Raw genomic sequence first — 19,251 nt, 5'->3', positions numbered from 1 at the left:
ACCTGTGGAAGCCAGGTGGGCAACCTGGGCAGGAGGGCACATGGCTGTGGCTGAAGTTCCTCATGAGCAATCGCGGTGCACTGCCAGGATGGAGAGAACCACTCACCAATTACACTAACCGTGGACATCGTGACCACAGAGACAGCAAGGATAGAGGTCCGCAGCCAAGTCCACACAACCTGAGCTACACGTCATTTGGAGGCCAGCAGAAAAGGATGACAGGTGGACAACACTTCATATCTGCTTCTAGAAAGTGGTGAAGGTTTTCCCCATGCCCAGATTTCCTTGAGGGTAAGGGAAGTGGGTGCTAACAGTGGAAAGGAGAAAGGGGTTGGGGAAAAGAACCTTGAAACGGTCCTTTGCCCAAGGACACTGCATTTACCTGAAAGGTACCATTTTAAACAAGCAAAGTAAGTTGGCTTGAGTGGCAAGTTGTGTGGATGTGTGGTTTTGGGGATTTTTTGTTGTGTTGTTTTGTGGTGGTTTCCTACTCATACCTACCTTAGGCGCGAGAACGAGGTCGGTACAGAACATTAAAGGGTCATCTTTATTGGCCACCACTTCCTGCAGACCCAGAATTGCAGCCTGAGCCGATGACGTGGGTCTAAGAAGAGACAACTTCCTGACCAAAGGCCCCCGAAAGGAGAGTCAAGATTGGCTTTATTAAACATGGAAGAACACAATTAAAGAAAATGGTGACACATGGTGATAAATGTAACTAATGTCACTGAACGATTTGTGTGGAAAGTGTCAAATGGGAGCCTAACTTGCTGTATAAATTTTCACCAAAAACGCAATAAAAGATTTTTTTTAAAAAAGGAGGAAGCCTAGCGCCACCTAGTGACAATAGACGTGAACGCCCTCAGCCACCTGCCAGTGAAATTGCTATTAGCTACTCAATCAACAGAAGCAGAGCCCCACCCTGCCGATGACAACGGGTGGTAAACCCAAAACTAGGGCCTGAACAGAGAACGCAGCAGAGCCTTAGAGGATCAGTCATGCCAGGAAGAGCCCAGAACTCGAACTGGCCACGTTTTCACACTTCTGCCTTGGCGCTGGAGAGACTTTGCACTGCTCTCAACCACCACTACACAGGCCTTGGGAGACACCACAGAGCCAAACTGTCTGGGTTTGGATCCTGGCCCCACCGCTTACTATGCGTGGTAGATTAGAAATATGTCCTATCAAAAGTTGGAGTCTAATTCTCCTCCCCTCAAGGGTGAGCTGGACTTCGTGACTTGCTTCTAGTGAATAGACGTGGCAGAAGTGACAGCGTGTAAGTTTCGAGACTAGGTCAAAAGACACTGTGGTGTTCCCTTGTTCTTGCTCTCTGTCTCTCTTGGATCTCTCGTTTTGGGGGAAACCAGCTGCCTCGTCATGAAGCCATTTAAGCAGCCCTATGGAAAGTTCTTTTTTGGGTTTTTATGGAAAGGTCTGTGTGGCAAGGAACTGAGGCCTCCTGACAATAGTCAGGTGAGTGAGCTGTGGTGGAAGGAGATCATCACAGCCCAGTCAAACCTTCACATGACTGGAACCCCATCTGGCATCTTGACTACAACCTCATGAGAGACCCTGTGCCACAACCTCCCAGCTAAGTTGCTCCTGAATCCCAGGCCCACAGAAACTATAAGATGATAAATGTTTGCTGTTTTAAGCTGCATTAGGTAACTAATTCACTAGGTGTGGGGCCTTGGGTGAGTCATTTCACCTCTCCAGGCAGCTGTTTCCCCATCTATAAAAAGGGGTAATGCTAATTGTTAGGAGACAATTCTTCTGGGTCTCTCCTGTTTCCACACGTCCTGTTAAAAGAGGTGTTGACTGCCTTTATTGCAAAGAAAATACTTTTCTAGGACATTTGACAACAAATAGCCTTGGAAGATAGAGATAGTATCTTCCTCCAGAGCCAAACGCAGGCAGACTTTCTGCCTATTATAAAAGATTCAGGTTTCCTAAGCTCAGGGTTCTCCTCCCTGAGAAGAGAAGTGAGGCTTGGGGAACTAGTGCAGGGAAATGCTGACAACGTGCTGGGCAATAAAGTCCTTTGTCTCTGACCCAAGAGCCTCATGTCTCTGCCAGCATCCATGAAACTGTGGCAGATTAATTTATAAGCTTACACAAAACCAAACCAAACCAATTCTGGCTCAGAGCGACCCCACAGGACAGAGTAGAGCTGCCCCATATGGTTTCCAAGGAGCGCCTGGTGGATTCAAACTGCTGATGTTTTGGCTAGCAGCCATAGCTCTTACCACTACGCCACCAGGTTTCCATAAGCTCACAAGGAGGGTAAAATCTCCATTCCTTCATAATCCTTGATATTACCATCCTCCGGATTGTTCTGTAGACATCATGAATTGACCCAGGGAGAGTCCTGGGCATGGTGCTGGGCACATAATAAATGTTCAATAGCTCTTAGCTATTATTCTTACCGGAGCCCTTGGGTGGTGAAAATGATTAATGTACTCAACTATTAACCTAAAGGATGGAGGTTCGAGTCCACCCAGAGGTGCCTTGGAAGAAAGGCCTGGCAACCTACTTCTGAAAAATCAGCCATTGAAAACCCTAGGGTACGCTATTGTCCTGAGATCATCTTTAAACCGTAAACCAAAAATATCCCCTGAAATCTTCTTAAAACCAAACAATAGTTTAGCTTAACTAGTAAAAAGTGTCTACCTTGAGGACTGGACTGGATAGAAAATGATACTGGTGATGAGTGAGCACCCTGGATCAAGTAGACACATGAGACTATGTGGGCAGCTCCTGTCTGCAGGGGAGATGAGAGGGCGGAGGGAGTCAGAAGCTGGCCGAATGGACAGGAAAATAGACAGTGGAGGGAAGGAGTGTGCTATCTCATTAGGGGGAGAGCAACTAAGACTATACAGCAAGGTATATATAAATTTTTGTAGGAGGGATTGACTTGATTTGTAAACTTTCACTTAAAGCACAATAAAAAAATGTCTACCTTGGGCATTATACTTTTTTAAGATCTATCTGTGGAAACCCTGGTGGCACAGTGGGTAACTGCTATGGCTAACCGAAAGGTCGGCAGTTCAAATCCACCAGGCGCTCCTTGGAAACTCTATGGGGCAGTTCTACTCTGTTGTCCTATAAGGTCGCTACGAGACGGAATCGACTCGACAGCAACGGATTTGGTTTTTGGTTTAAGATCTATCTATATGGGATCAAACTGACAACAACAACTGGAAAAATTAGATAGGAACCTTAGGGGGCAGTGAATTTATGTTAATGGGGGAGGAACAACGCAGAAAAGGAGGGTGAGAATGGTTTCACAACTCGAAGAATGTGATCAATGTCACCAGATTGTACATGTAGAAACTGGTGAATTGCTGTATGCTTTGCTGTGTATACTCTCAACAACAACAAATAAAATAAATTATTTTTAAAAAGAAAACCCTCTGGAACACAGTTCTACTCTGACACAGATGGGGTTACCGTGAGTCACAATCAATTCAACAGTAATTGGTTCTTTTTGGTGGGGGGGTGTTTGTTTGTTTTGCAGCTATTGTAAAAACCCACCTTGATTATGATTGTCAGAATTTTCATCGTCATTGTCTTCTAAGATTCTCTCCAGGGAGCTGGTGTTGCTATCATACACCACACAGTATTTCACACACTCCAGGTCCACAGACTCTGGGATAAGATATTCCTTTCCCTTCTAAGGAAACCACAAGAGAGGTCTGTTGGTGGATGGGTCCCATTCAGCAAACATTCCCTGCACACCAACCCTGGGAAGAGCTTGGAGCTGGGATTATGCTCTTTCCCCTGACTATACACACAAGGCATGGAAGCACTAAGAGAACAGACTGGAGAACCTATTGAACTTCAAAGATCTTCCCCACCTATATCCCCTTCTAAGAAAAGCTGACCACAGCTGATTGGACCAGAGATATGTGCCTGATCAAGGAATAGCTGGCCTAGGGGCTGGTCTGCATGAGAGCATTATCAGAGCAACAGTGGTCAACCGATCTAATGATATCCTCTCTCTTGGGAAAAGTGGTTGGCAGTAGGGGTCACATCCAAAAACAGCCATAAAGAGAGCAGTAAGCAGAAGGCTTGATTATGCAGAAGCCATGAGCAAGCAGATGTGACGAGATAGACTGTAAGCTAAAATGTAAGCTCTATAAGAGCAGGGATTTTTGTCCTTTTTGTTCACTGATAGCGCCTGGTACGTTGTAGGCATGTGATAAATATGGTTAATAATGAATGAGCAAACAGAAGCCATGAGGTAGAGAGGAATTAGTGAGTAGTAGCATCAAGCAGTGGCTGAGTCACCATAACGGTGGATTACAAGGGTAGGAACAACGGAGACCTAGTGCAAAGGAGGTGACGAGATCTCACAGTGCTAGCCTGCACAGGATCATAAAGGGTGGTCCAGAACTCTAGGGGAGGCCTGGCTGGGTGACAGCCACTTCTTCACTTCTTCACAATGGCTTCCCATAAGCTCCCACGACTCAGGGGAACCTGAGCCTGACCCCATCCCTTGTAACATCATCTATCTGACGTAGAGGGACCTGCAGATGGGATATATGACAAGTGTTAACCTACTCTACTACAGGGCAGAGTAAGATAAGAACCACAGGGGTACAGACCAAGGAAGTTCTCCGGGATTCAAAGAGGAGAAATTATATTTGTCTGAAGCAATTGGGAGAGGCTTCAAGAAGATGCCGTTTATCCACTCCTAGCTATATACTCAACAGAACTGAAAGCAGAGACTCAAATAGATACCTATACACCAATGCTCACTGCAGCATTATTCACAAGAGCCAAAAGGTGGAAACAACCCAAGTATCCATCAAGAGATGAATGGACCAACAACATGTGGTACACACACACAGTGGGTTATTACTCAGCCATAAAGAGAAATGAAGCTCTGATCCGTGCCACCACATGGAAGACCCTTGAAAACATCATGCTGAAATAAGCCAGGCACAAAAAGATAGATATTGTATGATCCCACTTGTCTGAAATATCTAGAGGAGGCAAATGCATAGCAGACACAAAGTTTGCCATTTTAATGGCAAATTTTATGTTATATATATTTTGCCACAATAAAATCTTTTTTAAGAGATGCCAATTAGAGGGCACCTGAAGGACGAGCAGGGTTTAGACAGGTGACCATGAGGAAAGGAGGAGCTCTGGGTATGGAGAGAAGAGCGTGGGCAAAGGGTAAAGATGTGAATAGCCCACGGAGGCTGAAGCAGGTGGGAGGGCAGTGGGACAGGTGCCTGGACATTCAGCCACTTACTCAGTAAACATTCACTGAGTACCTGCTTTGGACCTGCATTCAGGTTCTGGAATCCAGAGATTCAAAACAAGAAAAGAGAAATACCCAGTCAGCCCGGAAGACCCTGACAGGCTGCACGGAGCAGGCGCATTTGAAATGAGACTTGAAGGACAAGTGGAAATTTGCCAGATGGACAAGGTTTAGGAGAAACGTTCCGGGCAGAAGGAACAGCTTCCATTGGTTTGACTCAGTCAACAAATATGTACTGAGCATCTGCTGGATGCAAGGGACTATACTAAGCACCTGGGATATGACGACAAGCAAAAAGGGGATACGTAAAAAAAAAAAAAATTTTTTTTTTTTTTTTAACAGCACAGCAGCAGCAGGGAGGAGGGGAATTTTGTAAGCGATATTTTAGAAGTAAAACTGACCGCACAGCTAATTGGATGTGGACAGGTGAAGCTGTAAGCCTGGGGGAAATCTCTGAGGAAAGTGTGCTGACAGACAGGACGGGGGCCAAGGACACAGCAGTGGCCTCCCTTAGGCAGCAGAGGGAAGAAATGGAGCTGGACCAAAGAGATGGAGAAGAAACCAGGGCAGAAGAGAGAACCTCAAAGGCAGAGAATGGGATCAGGACTGCAGAGGTTAGAGCTGGAGCCTGAGCAAAGGCTATGGAGACAGGAGCCCTACTGCAGGAGGCAGAGGCACCCCGTGGTGACTGCGTGCAGAGCTTGGTTTTTTTTTTTTAAGCTGTTGGAATGGGGAAAGGGAGATGGGAAGGAAAGAATACAGAAAGGAAAGGGAAAGAAGGGGAGGAGGGAAGGAAGAGGATGGGAAGACTGGGTTTTCATCTTTGGGTGATAGGAAATACCTCTATCGTCTAATGTCTTTCCCTGACTAGAACAGAAGTTCTGTGAGGGCAGGGACCATGAACTAAGGACATCTTGTATTCCATTGTATCCCTAGGGCCTGGAACAGTGCCTGGCACATTGAGGAATTAAACTGACATTTGTTGAATGAAGCTATTGACCATGACAGGAGTACGTGAGAAGTGTGGGAGCTAGTCGTGGTGGATACACAGGGAGCAGTCCTGCCTCTGCTGCCCACAGGGCCTGACAGTGAATGCTGCCTCCTAGATCTGTGATAAAATCCCCCGTTTTTCCCCATGCTCCTATGTGGTATCCAGCCTGCCCCTAATCCTGACCCTACCGGTGTACCTGCTTCACTCGACGGGCCGTAATCACATGGCTTTCATCATACTCCCGTTTGGTACGAACATCTGAAAAGGAAAAGCATTTCATTCATAACTGCATTTGCAAAGGAGCACGTAACAAAACTACTTAGAATACTTAGATCATTATCAACACGTATGTTCCTGGCAATTAAGTGATAGTTATTGTCTGTGTAAATAAAACTTAAGATGTGTACCGTACACAAAGGAAAAATTCCAGATGGGTGAAGGACCTCATTCTTAGTCTTTAGTGCAAACTAAAACCACAAAATCCTTAGAAGAAAATGCAGGGGCCTAGCTTTTAACAATACATTATCTAATATACACACCTAGGTTCATTGCAGCATTATTCACAATTGCATAAAGATGGAAACAACCTAAGTGCCCTGTCATGGATTGAATTATGTCCCCCCAAAATGTGTGTGTATTAACTTGGTTAGGCCATGATTCCCAGTATTGTATGGTTGTCCTCCATTTTGTGATTATAATTTTATTTTAAGAGGATTAGGGTGAGATTGTAACACCACCCTTACTCAGGTCACCTCCCTGATCCAATGTAAAGGGGGTTTCCCTGGGTGTGGCCTGCACCACCTTTTATCTCTCAAGAGATAAAAGGAAAGAAAAGCAAGCAGAGAGTTGGGGACCTCATACCACCAAGAAAGCAGCACCAGGAGCAGAGTGTGTCCTTTGGATACACGGCCTGTTCCTGAGAAGCTACTCGACCAGGGGAAGATTAAGGACAAGGACCTTCCTCCAGAGCTAACAGAGAGAGAAAGCCTTCCCCTGAAGCCAACGCCCTGAATTTGGACTTGTATCCTACTGACTGTGAGAGAATAATTTTCTCTTTATTAAAGGCACCCACTTATGGTATTTCTGTTACAGCAGCACTAGATGACTAAGACAGGTGGGGACATGGGTGTTCACGAAAATTTCTGTTTGTTAAAATATTTCACTGTAAACAATCATAAGAGGACGCAGAACACAAGTTTTCCAGGAATCTCCCTTCTAGATTTAATCTGGGATGTTTTCCAAATCACATTACGGTCAGCATTTTGAGTTATGCTGAATGAGTCTAACGGTTTTCTAAAGTTATTCATTTCCCCAAATAAGTTTGTTAATAAGTCAGAAATAATGCTTGGAGGACCCTGTCCACAGCAAACACATTATTGGAAAAACAAAAAGAAAACAGCACTTACCCAATAAGCAGAGATAGTTGGGTTCGGTTAACCTGGATAGTTTTGTGACCTGATTCAAGATGTTGTAAAGCTCCATTGGTTCACACAAAACCAATCCATCCATCCTACGGGGAAGAATGTGCGGGCTTAATATACTTCTTTCTATTTTCAATGAATGCTACAAAGTAAGATATGAAATTAAACTCAGTCTTAACATAACTTCAAACAACGATGAAAATAATAGAGTGATCAAAAGAGAGAGCTTCAAAATGGAACAACCAGATCAGAGATAATGAGAATGTTCACGCATTGTGAAGAATGTAACCAATGTCACTGAACAGCTTTTGTAGAAAATGTTGAATGGGAACCTAAACTGCTGTGGAAACCTCCACCGGAAACACAATATTATTTTAAAAAAGAGAGAGAGGGGATCAAAAATTTGTACTGAAATGTATGCAAAGAAGGGGAAAAAAATATCAAACACAACATATCAACCATACAAATACTAAGTAGGCAGTAAAAGACACCAATTCATTTGGTCATTTAGCAAACACTTACTAAGCACCTACTATGTGCCCGGCACTGGAAATAACTGTGGTAAATAAGACCTACCATCATGAAGCTTAAGGTCTAGCATGGAATGCAGACATAGGACAGAAAAATTACAAGTACAGAGAGTACTATAAATGAGTAGGCCTCTATCCTCATGGCAGTAGTTAACAGGAGGTCCTCATGCAATTGGGGAAATCTCTGAGGATGTGACTGCTAAGCTGAGACAGGACACCAGGAAAGATTTAGTCAGGTGAAAGAGCGAGAGAAGATGAAGAAGGCAAGAAGATTCTTTCCAGGCACAGAGGCCTGGAGGCAGGAGAAAGCTCAGTACCTAACAGAGTTAGGATGAGCCTGGAATGGCTGCAGTTGGGAGAGCCAAAATGAGAATGAGTGAAGACACTGGAGGGCCAATACAGGTCCCCTTGTAAAGGGCCTTGTAGACTGTTAAGGGCTGTGACAGTCAACAAAGGGTCAAGAATTGCTGCTAGGGGTATTGACAGGTCTGCTGCTCTTGTACTCTTCGGACAGTAGTTCTAGGGCACCCAATCTCTGGCACCCTATGGACACATACTGATGGGTAAGGATTGGGCCCGTGCTGCAGCTTCCCACAAGGATGCTCCCTTTTCTCAGGGGTCTACAAGGAGCAGCAGATCAGGCCCTCAAGAGGCCAGCAAAGGGTGAGGGTGAGGGAAAGAAGTTGAGTCCACAGGTAATCCTGCTCAAAAGGGTTAGGTTCCCGTTCAAAGTTACCAGTACGGGCTCCCAGGAAAGGCTTGGGCCCTAGGTCTCTCGCACCTTCTCCAGGACTTCACTGCCGCAATTCTCAGCCTCCTCTCCAACATCACTGATTTCCCCTGTCAGCACACAAACATCCTCTTGTACTCATCTCTGTTCTCCTTTACAGCAGAACTTCTCAAAAGAGTGCTGTTCAGTCACTGCCTCCACTTCCTCACCTTTAATAAAGTGGTGAAGAATGCTGACTCTGGAGTCAAACTCTCTAGGCTGGAATCCTAGCCCTGCCACTTATTATCAGCTGCCTGACCTTGGGGAGGAATTAGCCGCTTTGTGCCTGTTTCCACGGAGATAATAATAGTAATGCCACTTCTACAAACTCATGATGATAGTACCTACCTGTTGCGTGTGATTAATGAAATTACACAGGTAAGGCATTTTGATCAGGGGACCACAGGAAGACAACGTTCAGTAGGTGCTGGGTATTGACACAATCTTCTCCCCCAGAGCTTCCACCCCCCGCAAACCACAGAAACTGCTCTTATCAAAGTCTTCAACAAGGTGATCTTGCCTAATCCATTAGTCACTTCTCTTTGTGCTCAAACAATCCAGGATCTTAGCAGCATTTAACACAGCTGAGTATTTCTCTTCCGGAGCCCTCTTCACTTCCAGGTTACACTCTCCAGGTTTCTCTCCTACTTCTCCGACTTCTCCTGCCCAGCCCTCTTTGCTAGAGGCTCTACCTGTTAATATAAGAACGCCCCTGGGCCAAGTCCTCTATCTGCACTCTCACTCAAGGACAGGGTTTTTCAACCTCAGCAATATTGTCATTTGGGGCCAGATGATTCTTCGTTGTACGAAGCTGACCTGTGCACTCTAGGATGTTTAGCAGCTTCTCTGCCCTCTACCCAGTAGATGCCAGTAGCACCCCCCACAACACACAGATTGTAACAACCGAAAATGTCTCCAGACATGGCCAAATGTCCCTGAGGGTGCAAAATCACCCCTGAATAAGAACCACCACTCTAGAACCTAGAGCCTACATGATTCATCTAGTCCCTTGAATACCACTTATATACCGATAACTCCCAAGTTTTATCCTGTCTTGACCTCTCCACTGAGCTCAGACTCCACTTGGATGTCGGATGGGCATCTCAGCTGTAACATGGCCCAAAAGAGAGCTCTTAATTCCCACATGCCCACACCTCCAATACCTGTCTTTTAGTCTTGTATTTCAAAAAACACCACCATTATCTACCCAGTTACTCAAGCCAAAATCCTGATTCCTCTTTCCCTCAACCCCCACATTCATTCTATTAATGCTGTACCACCTAAATATATTCCAAATCCATCCATTTCTCCCCATCTCCAGGGCAACCATCCTAGCCCAAGATACTGTCTCTCTCCTGATGATGCCATACTTTCCAATGGGACTTCTTGCTTCCTTGCCTCCCTACAGTTTGATCTTCACAAGGCAGCCAAAGTGATCTTTTTAAAAGATGAGTAAGAGCATCTCTACTCATGGCTTTATGGCCTCCAAGGGCTTCCCACTGTACTTAGGATAAAATCCAGACTCCTCTACAGGGCACATGAGGCCCTGCCTTCCTCTCTGGCCTCCTCGTACACTATAGCTGCCGTCAGACCCCACTCATCTTCCTCCCGCTGCTCTAGCACAGCAAGCTCGTTCCTGTTTTCGGGCCTTTGTTCTTGCCCTCCCCTTTGCCTGGCACACTGTTCTCCCAGATCTGGGTATGGTTGCCTCCCTTGAGTCATTCTAAATCAGCTCAAATGTCACTTTCCTCAGAGAGCCTCCCTGACCACCCAACCTAAAACAGACCTCCCAACCCCAGGTACCTATCTTATCAACCTGTTTCTCTGTCTTCACACTTACCGTTATCTGAAATCGTCTTGGTCATCTGTTCACTTGTCTATTGTCAGTCTCCTCACACTGGAGTGTATGGTCATCAGGGCAGGGATCCTGCCTGTCTTACTCACTGCTGTGCCCCTACCCAGTACCCAGGGTTTACCTGGTGCAAAGTAACGCCCAATAAACACTTACTGAATGAATGCCTTACTGCTACCATCCCTGCCTTCACCAATGGAGGCCATCTTGGCTGGGTGCCATACTTCTTCAAAGTATAGATTCCTCTTAAGCACCTCTCCAACCCCAGCCCAGTCAGGGCCTGGGCCCTTTGTCTCTGAAAGTCCCATCCCCAAGACATTTGGAAGCAGTGAGTATAAGGAAGAAAAGTTGGGCTTTGTATCCGGTCCCACAACCTTTTTAAGCCAACCTAAAAGCTGGCTCCTACTCCATTTGGCCCATGGCTGGAGGCTGTCCTCACTCTCCTTCTCCTTTCCCCATTACAACCTCTATCTTCTCATTGACTTATAGCCCAGCCCGAGGTATCTCCTCCTTCAGACCCCTCTCTTTCCCTAAGTGGGCACTCTGCCTGGTCACGCAAGAATTGCACCTCACCTGCTAGCCAAGTGATGGAGGGGTAGGAGTGGTCCCTGAACCTAACAGCATGATTCTGAGAGAGGACATACCTCCATGAGCTGGGGCCAGGGGCATGGCTAGCCTAGATGGATGGAGGACTGAATACTAGTAACCACCCCTCTCACTGCTACTCTGAACTCTGAAGAGTTTAAGATGTTCTTGACTCCATCATTTTGGCCTTAAGAATATTCTGACAACGTGCTTATATTAAAAAAAAAAAAAAATTAAAATCAGAATTAAACTAATATGGTAAGTTTTTGCCAAAAGCATTTTCCCTAGTGAATTCCACTAAGCCAGTTTAATCCCTTAATTGATTTTCATATTTCACAGTTAACCAATTCCAATATTTTCGCTTTCAATTTTAACCAAAATTGTTTCTCCCAAGATCAAGTCTTTCCTGTGTGCTTTTTACTATACAGGTTTCGTTCTTGAATCAGATTGTTATCATATCAATTTTTTAGAGTATAGTTTCCGGTGCTAAGTTTTATTTGTATTGATTATTTTTAGCAAGTCTCATTTTTCTGTTGACCTGTTCAAAACGGTGGTGTCAAAATGGCTGGGTTACACATCCTGCTTAGGAATCTTTCTGTACAGCATAGCTTCTGAACTTAAGAGACTAAGCTGCTCCAGGGCATTTAGGGTGACAGCCATTGGTGGAGGGCTGGGAAGGGTGATTAGAGTAAGCACTCCTTGGGGATTCAGCTTGATGGGGGTGAGAGAAAGGTGGATCTTCCTATAAACTGACCCATCGCAGAAACTGACACAGTGAAAAGCAAAGCCATTTACCCTCTGTCATGAGAGGATGATGTCAGCACAGACTTTGTCCCTGCCCACTGCTGCTCTGGACACCCACCACCAGGGGGCTTGTGTGTGGCTCTCTCTCAGTCAGCCTAGATCAGTCTCGAAGAAGCTGGGTTGGCAAACTCACCTCCACTGAGAGTACATGTCTATGTCTGGGAAAAAGCCATCTGGGAAGGGATGTTTCATCAGGGCTTGTCACAGCCTGAGACTAAGGAGGAACTGGCCAGGCCCAGCCCTTCTTCCTGCCTCCCTGTGCCTGACCAACACCTGGGGCCTTCCATTCTGACTGTTGGCAGAGCTGTCAGAGGCTGGGGCTGGCCTGACCATTGGCCTTCTTATAGGAGTTCTAGGACTATGCGGCCTTGGTCCAGGGCTCAGCTACCAAGCCTCTCCAAGCCACCAGACAACCCAGGTGGGCACCTGCTTCTCGTGGAGAAGAGGCATTATTCACATTGGTCCTACAGAACACAGACCATAAGCACCTCTCTGGGCTCAGGCTGAACAGGGATCAGAGGACCGCCCAGATACAAGTCTGGGAGTGGAGGTGTCATAGTGCCCACAGCCAACTCCACTAGTGCCATGGCTCTCTGTGGGAAACTCAGGCTGTGCCAAGATGAGCAAGGCTTAAACACAGTGACAGGTATTAGGCCCTCATCTGTAAATTGAGACAAAAAAACATCCTGGAAAAGACTGTCTTAATGTTTAATTGAGATAAAACCAGTTGCCACTGAGTCAGCTCCGACTCATGGCGACTCCACGTGTGCCGGAGCAGAACTATACTCCATAGGGTTTTCAGGGGCTGATTTTTCAGAAGCAGATCACCTGGCCTTTCTCCTGGGGTGCCTCTGGGTAGATCAAATCTCCAACCTTTCAGTTAGCAGCCAAGCACATTAATCATTTACACCATCCAAGGACTCCCTTAATTGAGATAACCAACGTGAATTGCCTAGCACTCAGGCTCGCAAATAGCAGGTGTTTGGGAAATAGAAGTTCTTCACTCCCACCCTATCTCTCCCTTTTCAACTTCATCTAGGGTCCTCAGAAAGCTACAAGCCAAGGAGACAGAAGGCACCATTCAGAAAATCTGGGCCAGTAGGACCTTTATGGCCCTCTGAACTGAGAGACAGATACCAGGAATACTGCTACAGCCTCCGCAGCTCTGGAAGACAGCAGCCTGGGACTGTGCCATCAGCTTTGTCAAAGTTCGGGCCACAAAGGCTGGGATCAAGGAAAGACTGACCAAATCCCTTAAGATCCTTACCCTGAGGCAACACCAGCTAGTCTCAGGTCTTAAAGATTTTGCCAGCTCCTGCTCTGGTCTTTCGCCACAACTCCAAATCCAAAACCCAAAAATTCTTCCTCATCTGTGAAATCTAAGACACAAGTTATCTGCTTCCAAAGGTACAATGGTAGAACAGGCACAAGCTAGACATTTCCATTAAAAATGGGAGAAATTAGAGGGAAAGAAGGCATAACAGGTACCAAACAAGTCAGGAAAACACATTACATTAGCCCTCAAGGGTTTGAAAATAAGCCTCTGTTCTCTGAGACAATTTACACAATAGCCCTAGCCTTCAGACTCTAGGTATTGGCCACATTCTCCAAACTCTGAGTGGAGGCCCCTCGGCCCTGGGCTTCAGCTCTGCCTTCTAGGCCCACTGGGATGGCAATTCTGCCCCCTCAGCTTTAGGCACACCATTCTCCTAATGTATCTGAGTGGCAACTCCATCCTTAGAAACACCAGAGGCCATGGCTCCACTCTTTGAAATCCCAGAGGTCCAGGCCATGCCTTTTGAGACTGAGGCACCTGGGCTTCCTGTGTTGCTTGTCTCTTCAGCTTCTGCTTCCTGGTTTCTTGGCTTTTCAGCAACTTGGGCCTCACGCCCACATCTGCCCTGCTGGGGCAAGTGTTCCAAAGCTCTGTAGCTCCACCAATAAGTGACTGGAGGTACACCACTCCACCAGAAGGCACTCAGCTCTCTCGTTCTGTGGATCGGTAAGCCTAGCTCCACCGATAAGTGCTGGGAGGCACCCTACTCCACCAGGAAGCCTCCTGGGCACATGCACGCAGTCTCTTGCTCCATGGGTCGGCTCCAGCACTGTCTGGCACTGGTCTCCTAGTTCTGCTGCTGCTGGTTCTCTTCTGCTGCCACTTCTCTGCTGCTTCCAGTTCTCTGCTGCTGCCACTTCTCTGCTGTTGCCATACCTCTAACCATTCAGTTCCAAAACCACTTCCACATTTTAGGTATCTGTTTGAGCAGCACCCCACTCCTGGTACCAAATTGTGTCTTGGTTGTTTAGTGCTGCCATAACAGAAATACCACAAATGGATGGCTTTAACAAAGAGAAATTTATTCTCACAGTCAAGTAAGCTACACTCCAAATTCAGGGTGCCAGCTCCAGGGGAAGGCTTTCTTCTCTCCGTCGACTCTGGAGGATGGTGCTTGTCCTCAATCTTCCCATGGTCTAGGAGCTTGTCTGCACAGGAATCTTGGGTCCAAAGGACTCACTCTGCTCCCAGTGCTCCTTTCTTGGTAGTTTGAAGTCCCCATGTCTCTCTGCTCACTTCTCTCTTTTATATCTCAAAAAAGACTGGCTTAAGACACTATCTAATCTTGTAGATCTCATCAATATAACTGCTGTTAATCCATCTTATTACGTCATAGTGATAGGATTTACAATACATAGGGAAATCACATCAGATGATAAAATGGTAGACAATCATACAATACGGGGAATCATGACCTAGCCAAGTTGACAGATATTTTAGGGGAAACAATTTAATCTGTGACAGGTGTAAATTGTTAAAAACCATCAAATCAAAGTGAATACTTAAGATTTGTATACTGTATAGTACGTAAATTATTTATCAACACAAAATAAAAATAAATCCTCACATACACTAGTATAGATCCATGTGTTTATGTGTTCAAGGACGTGAATTTGTAGACATGGGCAGGTGTGAGTCCTTTATATCCATGACCTGGGTCTGGGCTGCAAGGACTTAATCATGTAGACTTCAGCATATAGTAGATACGTTCTTCAGAACTTCAGTTTGACTCTTACAGCCACGAGCTAATCCCATTCTCATTTTCCCACTGGCCACACTGTTATCCAAACCTTCTTGACCCTCCTCGGACCACCAAGGAACAATTCCTCTCATTTTCTACTTCTTGCACGGGAAGGGTAAGGGCAATTAGGTGTGAATCCTCCTCCTCCACCAACTGCCCCCTTGGTATCCTTCTGGGATGACCATTTGGGCTTTCTTTCAGTCTCAGAGGGATAAGCCATCCTCAGATCTCATCCTCGCCCACCTAATCCTTCTATCTCTCTCTGTCTCTCTCTCTCTCCTTTTAGGATCTCCCCTTCCAGTCGCTCTTCCCTTCCATTAGTTCATTTCCTCCTAATTTCAAAAATTCTCAGGACTGTGCTTTCTTGAAACAATTTACGAAACCAGAAGAAAACCCCTAGAAGAGCTTGGCCTAAGCCTCTGAAGTATATACAGGCAAAGAGGCTGGTGCTGCACCTAGGCCTAGAAAGTCTGAGGCTGGCAAGCTGTTAGCAAAACACGAGAGCCAGCTGCATTTGAAATAGCCTACACCTCCACATTTGTTGGGCAAAAGTATGTAAGTGTTCTCTGGTAGACAGATACGGGCCAGGCAGGAAAGAGGGTCATCTAGAAGACATCTTAAAGGAACTTTGCCCAAGAGGACCACCTGGAGGAACAATGGACCAATTGCAGGGCTGGGGGAGGGGGAAGTCCAGAAATCAGGGGCTGAGGAAGGAGTTGAAAGCAGCAAGACTAGGAGTAATCCCTAGGTCATGGGAGAGGTAAGAGAGACTCAGTGAAGAACCCACAAAATCACTGCATGGGAGAGACCAAAACCAAACCAAACCCAGTGCTGTCGAGTCGACTCCAACTCATAGCGACCCTATAGGACAGAGTAGAACTGCCCCATAGCATTTCCAAGGAGCGAGCGCCTGTCGGATTTGAACTGCTGACCCTTTGGTTAGCAGCCGTAGCACTTAACCACACTTAGCTATGAATCCATCAAGCTCAGTGAGTAGATGACAAAACACAATCAGGTCAGACTTTTCCTGCCCCTTACCTCTACTCTTTTACAACCCCCTCCACCAATACCAGGTGGATCAGAAGCCACAGCTCGCACAGCATGGGAATAGGGAAGCTCCTCCTCAAATGTATGAGCCTAAAGCATACCTTTCCCACTCACATGCAAAACCTGGATAATGAAAAAGGAAGACAGACAAAGAATCAATGCATTCAAACTATGGTGCTGGCAAAGAATATTGAATATACTGTGGACTGCCAAAAAAAATGAACAAATCAGTCTTAGAAGAAACACAACCAGAAAGTTCCTTAGAGGAGAGGATGGCAAAACTTCAGCTCACTTACTTTGGACATGTCATCAGAAGGGCCAATCTCTAGAAAATGACAACATGTTTGGTAGAGGGCCAACAAAAACAAGAGAAACCCTCAATGAGATGTATTGCCACAACAATGGACTCAAACCATCATGAAAATGATGTAGGACTGGGCAACGGACGATTCATTCTGTTACATGTAAGGCTGCCAGGAGTCAGAGTCAACTCGATGGCAGCTAACGACAACAAAGCCAGCCTAAAACTCTCCTGAGTTTCAATTCTAAATCTCCCCTTGGAGTAACCTGCCATCTGTCCACTGGTATTTCCTCACGAACAGTTCACCATCATTTCCGATTCAGCCCATCTAAAATAAAGCTCTTTATTTTTTCTCCAGCCAGATCTCCTCCTATCCAAGCCCTGGCTTCCCTTTTTCTGTACACCTATCCCTCTCAGATTGATTTTCCACATCCTCATTCGTTCATCCACGCTAGTCCAAATGGATATGAACTTTTATTCATTCTTCCCTTGAGATCTCTCCCTCACTGGCCCTAACCTCCCCATTTCTGTGACCAACACCATAATTCAGACCTTTATCATCTCATACAATAATCTCTGAAACCTTCTCCCTGCCCTCCACCTCGTTCCCTTGGAATCCTTAGCAGCCTAATTTTCCTCAAAAATAGTTCTGGTGGTATCGTAATAGCCACCTGCTTCCCAAGGAATAAAATATAACAAACTTCTTAACAAATATTCAAGAGCCTTTGCACAATCTGGTTTTCCAACCTGCTTTTTCCAGGCTCATCTAAAACCATTCAACTCTTCCAAAATTCACTGAGGTCCACTGTCAGCCAATCACATGCTGGACAATGAAGTCACAGATATGAAAAACATAGTACTGGCCCCAAGTGGCTCTCAGTTCTAGTGGCGAGATAAAGGGGTAAACAACTACCAAAGAACACAGTCAGTGATAAGATGAAGGATACTGTCTGTCCTCATGCCCCTCCCCACCCCCGACTCTTTAACAGAAATCATCTATTCACTGTCCCCTGAATTCAGGCCTATGCTTCCCTACCCCCAGGTTTTTCTTTGGGCTGTTTCCCCATCTCTTCACCTAACTAAGTACTTCTCACTGTTAAAGATCCACCGCCTAGTGCCCCTCCTCTGAGAACTCTTCTCTGATTCCCAGGCAAGGGATCTCTCCTGCCTCTGGAGTTGGATGGTCCCCACTGAGTATCTCCTACACTTCCTACATGTCTCAGTTTACATAGTTTACCCTCTGGGAGGTCCTCTCTCACACAGTCCCCACTCCCACCCCAATTCTGAGTCCAGTGCACCTCATAACTAACTCTCTTATTGTTGCCCTTATCACACTGCTTAGAATTATGGCTGTCTCCCCCACTAGACTCTGAGCTCCTTGAAGGCAGGAAATATGTGGGTCTTGTTCTGAGTTGAATACTCAGCTTCAAGACTGGGCTGGCACATGCTAGTGGCTCAATAAACAAATGGAAGGGTGGGAGGAAAGAGTGAGCCAGGCATCATGAGCTTCCTTGTCTGTCTTTTAGTGCTGGTGCTAAATGTGATTTTTACTCCTGCTTCCCCAACCACTGTCCAACTCAGTCGTTGATCCCCCACTGGCTTTGCACATTCCTCTATCAAGGCATCAACCTGTGATACATCCATCTGCCCACTTGACTTGGCACTTCTTGAGGGCAAGGACTGTGTCTGAGATATGTATGCCTAGAAAACAGTACGAAAAAGTGAAGCTGATAATTTAATGTATAAATTTAAATGATAAATTCCTTGGGAGCAGGAACCGTATCTTTACTTTCTCTTTGAGTGAACTCTGAACAAATTCACTTAATCTCGGCCACAGTTTCTTCACTGGGCCGTCCTGAAGAGGTAAGGACTGGATGACTGTGCAAGTTATCCCTACAGCCATTTCGTCGCCTGTAACATAAGACTGTTGTCCTGTGAAGTTCCGAGGACCGCCTAGTGCTACGTCAGTGCTCAGTGTTAGTACCGGTGACTCTGGTGCTTTGTAAACTGTTACTTAAGGACCTGTGCATTTATGGGATGAAAGCAGTGGTGGGTGGGCGGTGTGTGTGCGTGTGAGCAGGTGGGTGCATCAGAGTGAACTGATGACAGAGGGCCCCACCCCACCCCACCCCACCGCACTGCACCCCCGGTACTTCTAAGACACGCCCCCCCCCCCGACCTCACCCCTTTTCCTCTCCAGAGCTCAGAATCCCTCTCCCGTTTTCAGGGGCAGGAGGCGTGGGTTTGGCTGAGGTCCGGACTCGGATCCGCGCACCCACTCCGCCTAACCTGCTGCACGACCTTGGTGGGTCTCCCGGTCAGAGCCTCCGTCTGTCTGGGGCCCCACGGGAAAAACTGCCTCTCCAGAGTTTTTCAAGCCTAAATCCAGTCCTCTTTCACCGCTCAGCACGGGCTCCTCCTTCTTCCGGTCTCCCACGGGCCGCTAGGAACCCAACGCGCGCTAGGACCCAGCTCCAGTCTGCGTGCCCACCTTGCGGGAAGTCCCGATAACTTCCTCCCGGATACTCGAGTAGCTGTTGTGATACCGCGAGATCTGGGGGATGGGGCGGGACCGGAAGCCAGGACAATCTCGCGAGGCCAG

General features: G+C 46.4%; 1 protein-coding gene across 1 annotated transcript in view; it reads right to left on the bottom strand.

Moving 5' to 3' along the window:
- STYXL1 (serine/threonine/tyrosine interacting like 1) overlaps positions 1-19,224 on the bottom strand; it is a 44,457-nt gene extending 25,233 nt beyond the window's left edge. The window contains exons 1-4 of the mRNA XM_064295925.1: positions 18,834-19,224; positions 7,670-7,773; positions 6,460-6,521; positions 3,535-3,673 (exon numbers count right to left, since the gene is read on the bottom strand). Of these exons, the coding sequence (XP_064151995.1) occupies positions 3,535-3,673; positions 6,460-6,521; positions 7,670-7,772 (304 nt within the window). The 5' untranslated portion in view covers position 7,773; positions 18,834-19,224. The remainder of the gene's footprint in view (positions 1-3,534; positions 3,674-6,459; positions 6,522-7,669; positions 7,774-18,833) is intronic.
- Between the last annotated feature and the right edge of the window lie 27 nt (positions 19,225-19,251).

The sequence above is a fragment of the Loxodonta africana genome, chromosome 12, assembly GCF_030014295.1.
Source record: "Loxodonta africana isolate mLoxAfr1 chromosome 12, mLoxAfr1.hap2, whole genome shotgun sequence".
In the NCBI taxonomy this organism is placed as follows: Eukaryota; Metazoa; Chordata; class Mammalia; order Proboscidea; family Elephantidae; genus Loxodonta; species Loxodonta africana.
Note: the sequence above shows the minus strand (reverse complement) of the source record. Positions and strands in the feature narration are given on the sequence as shown.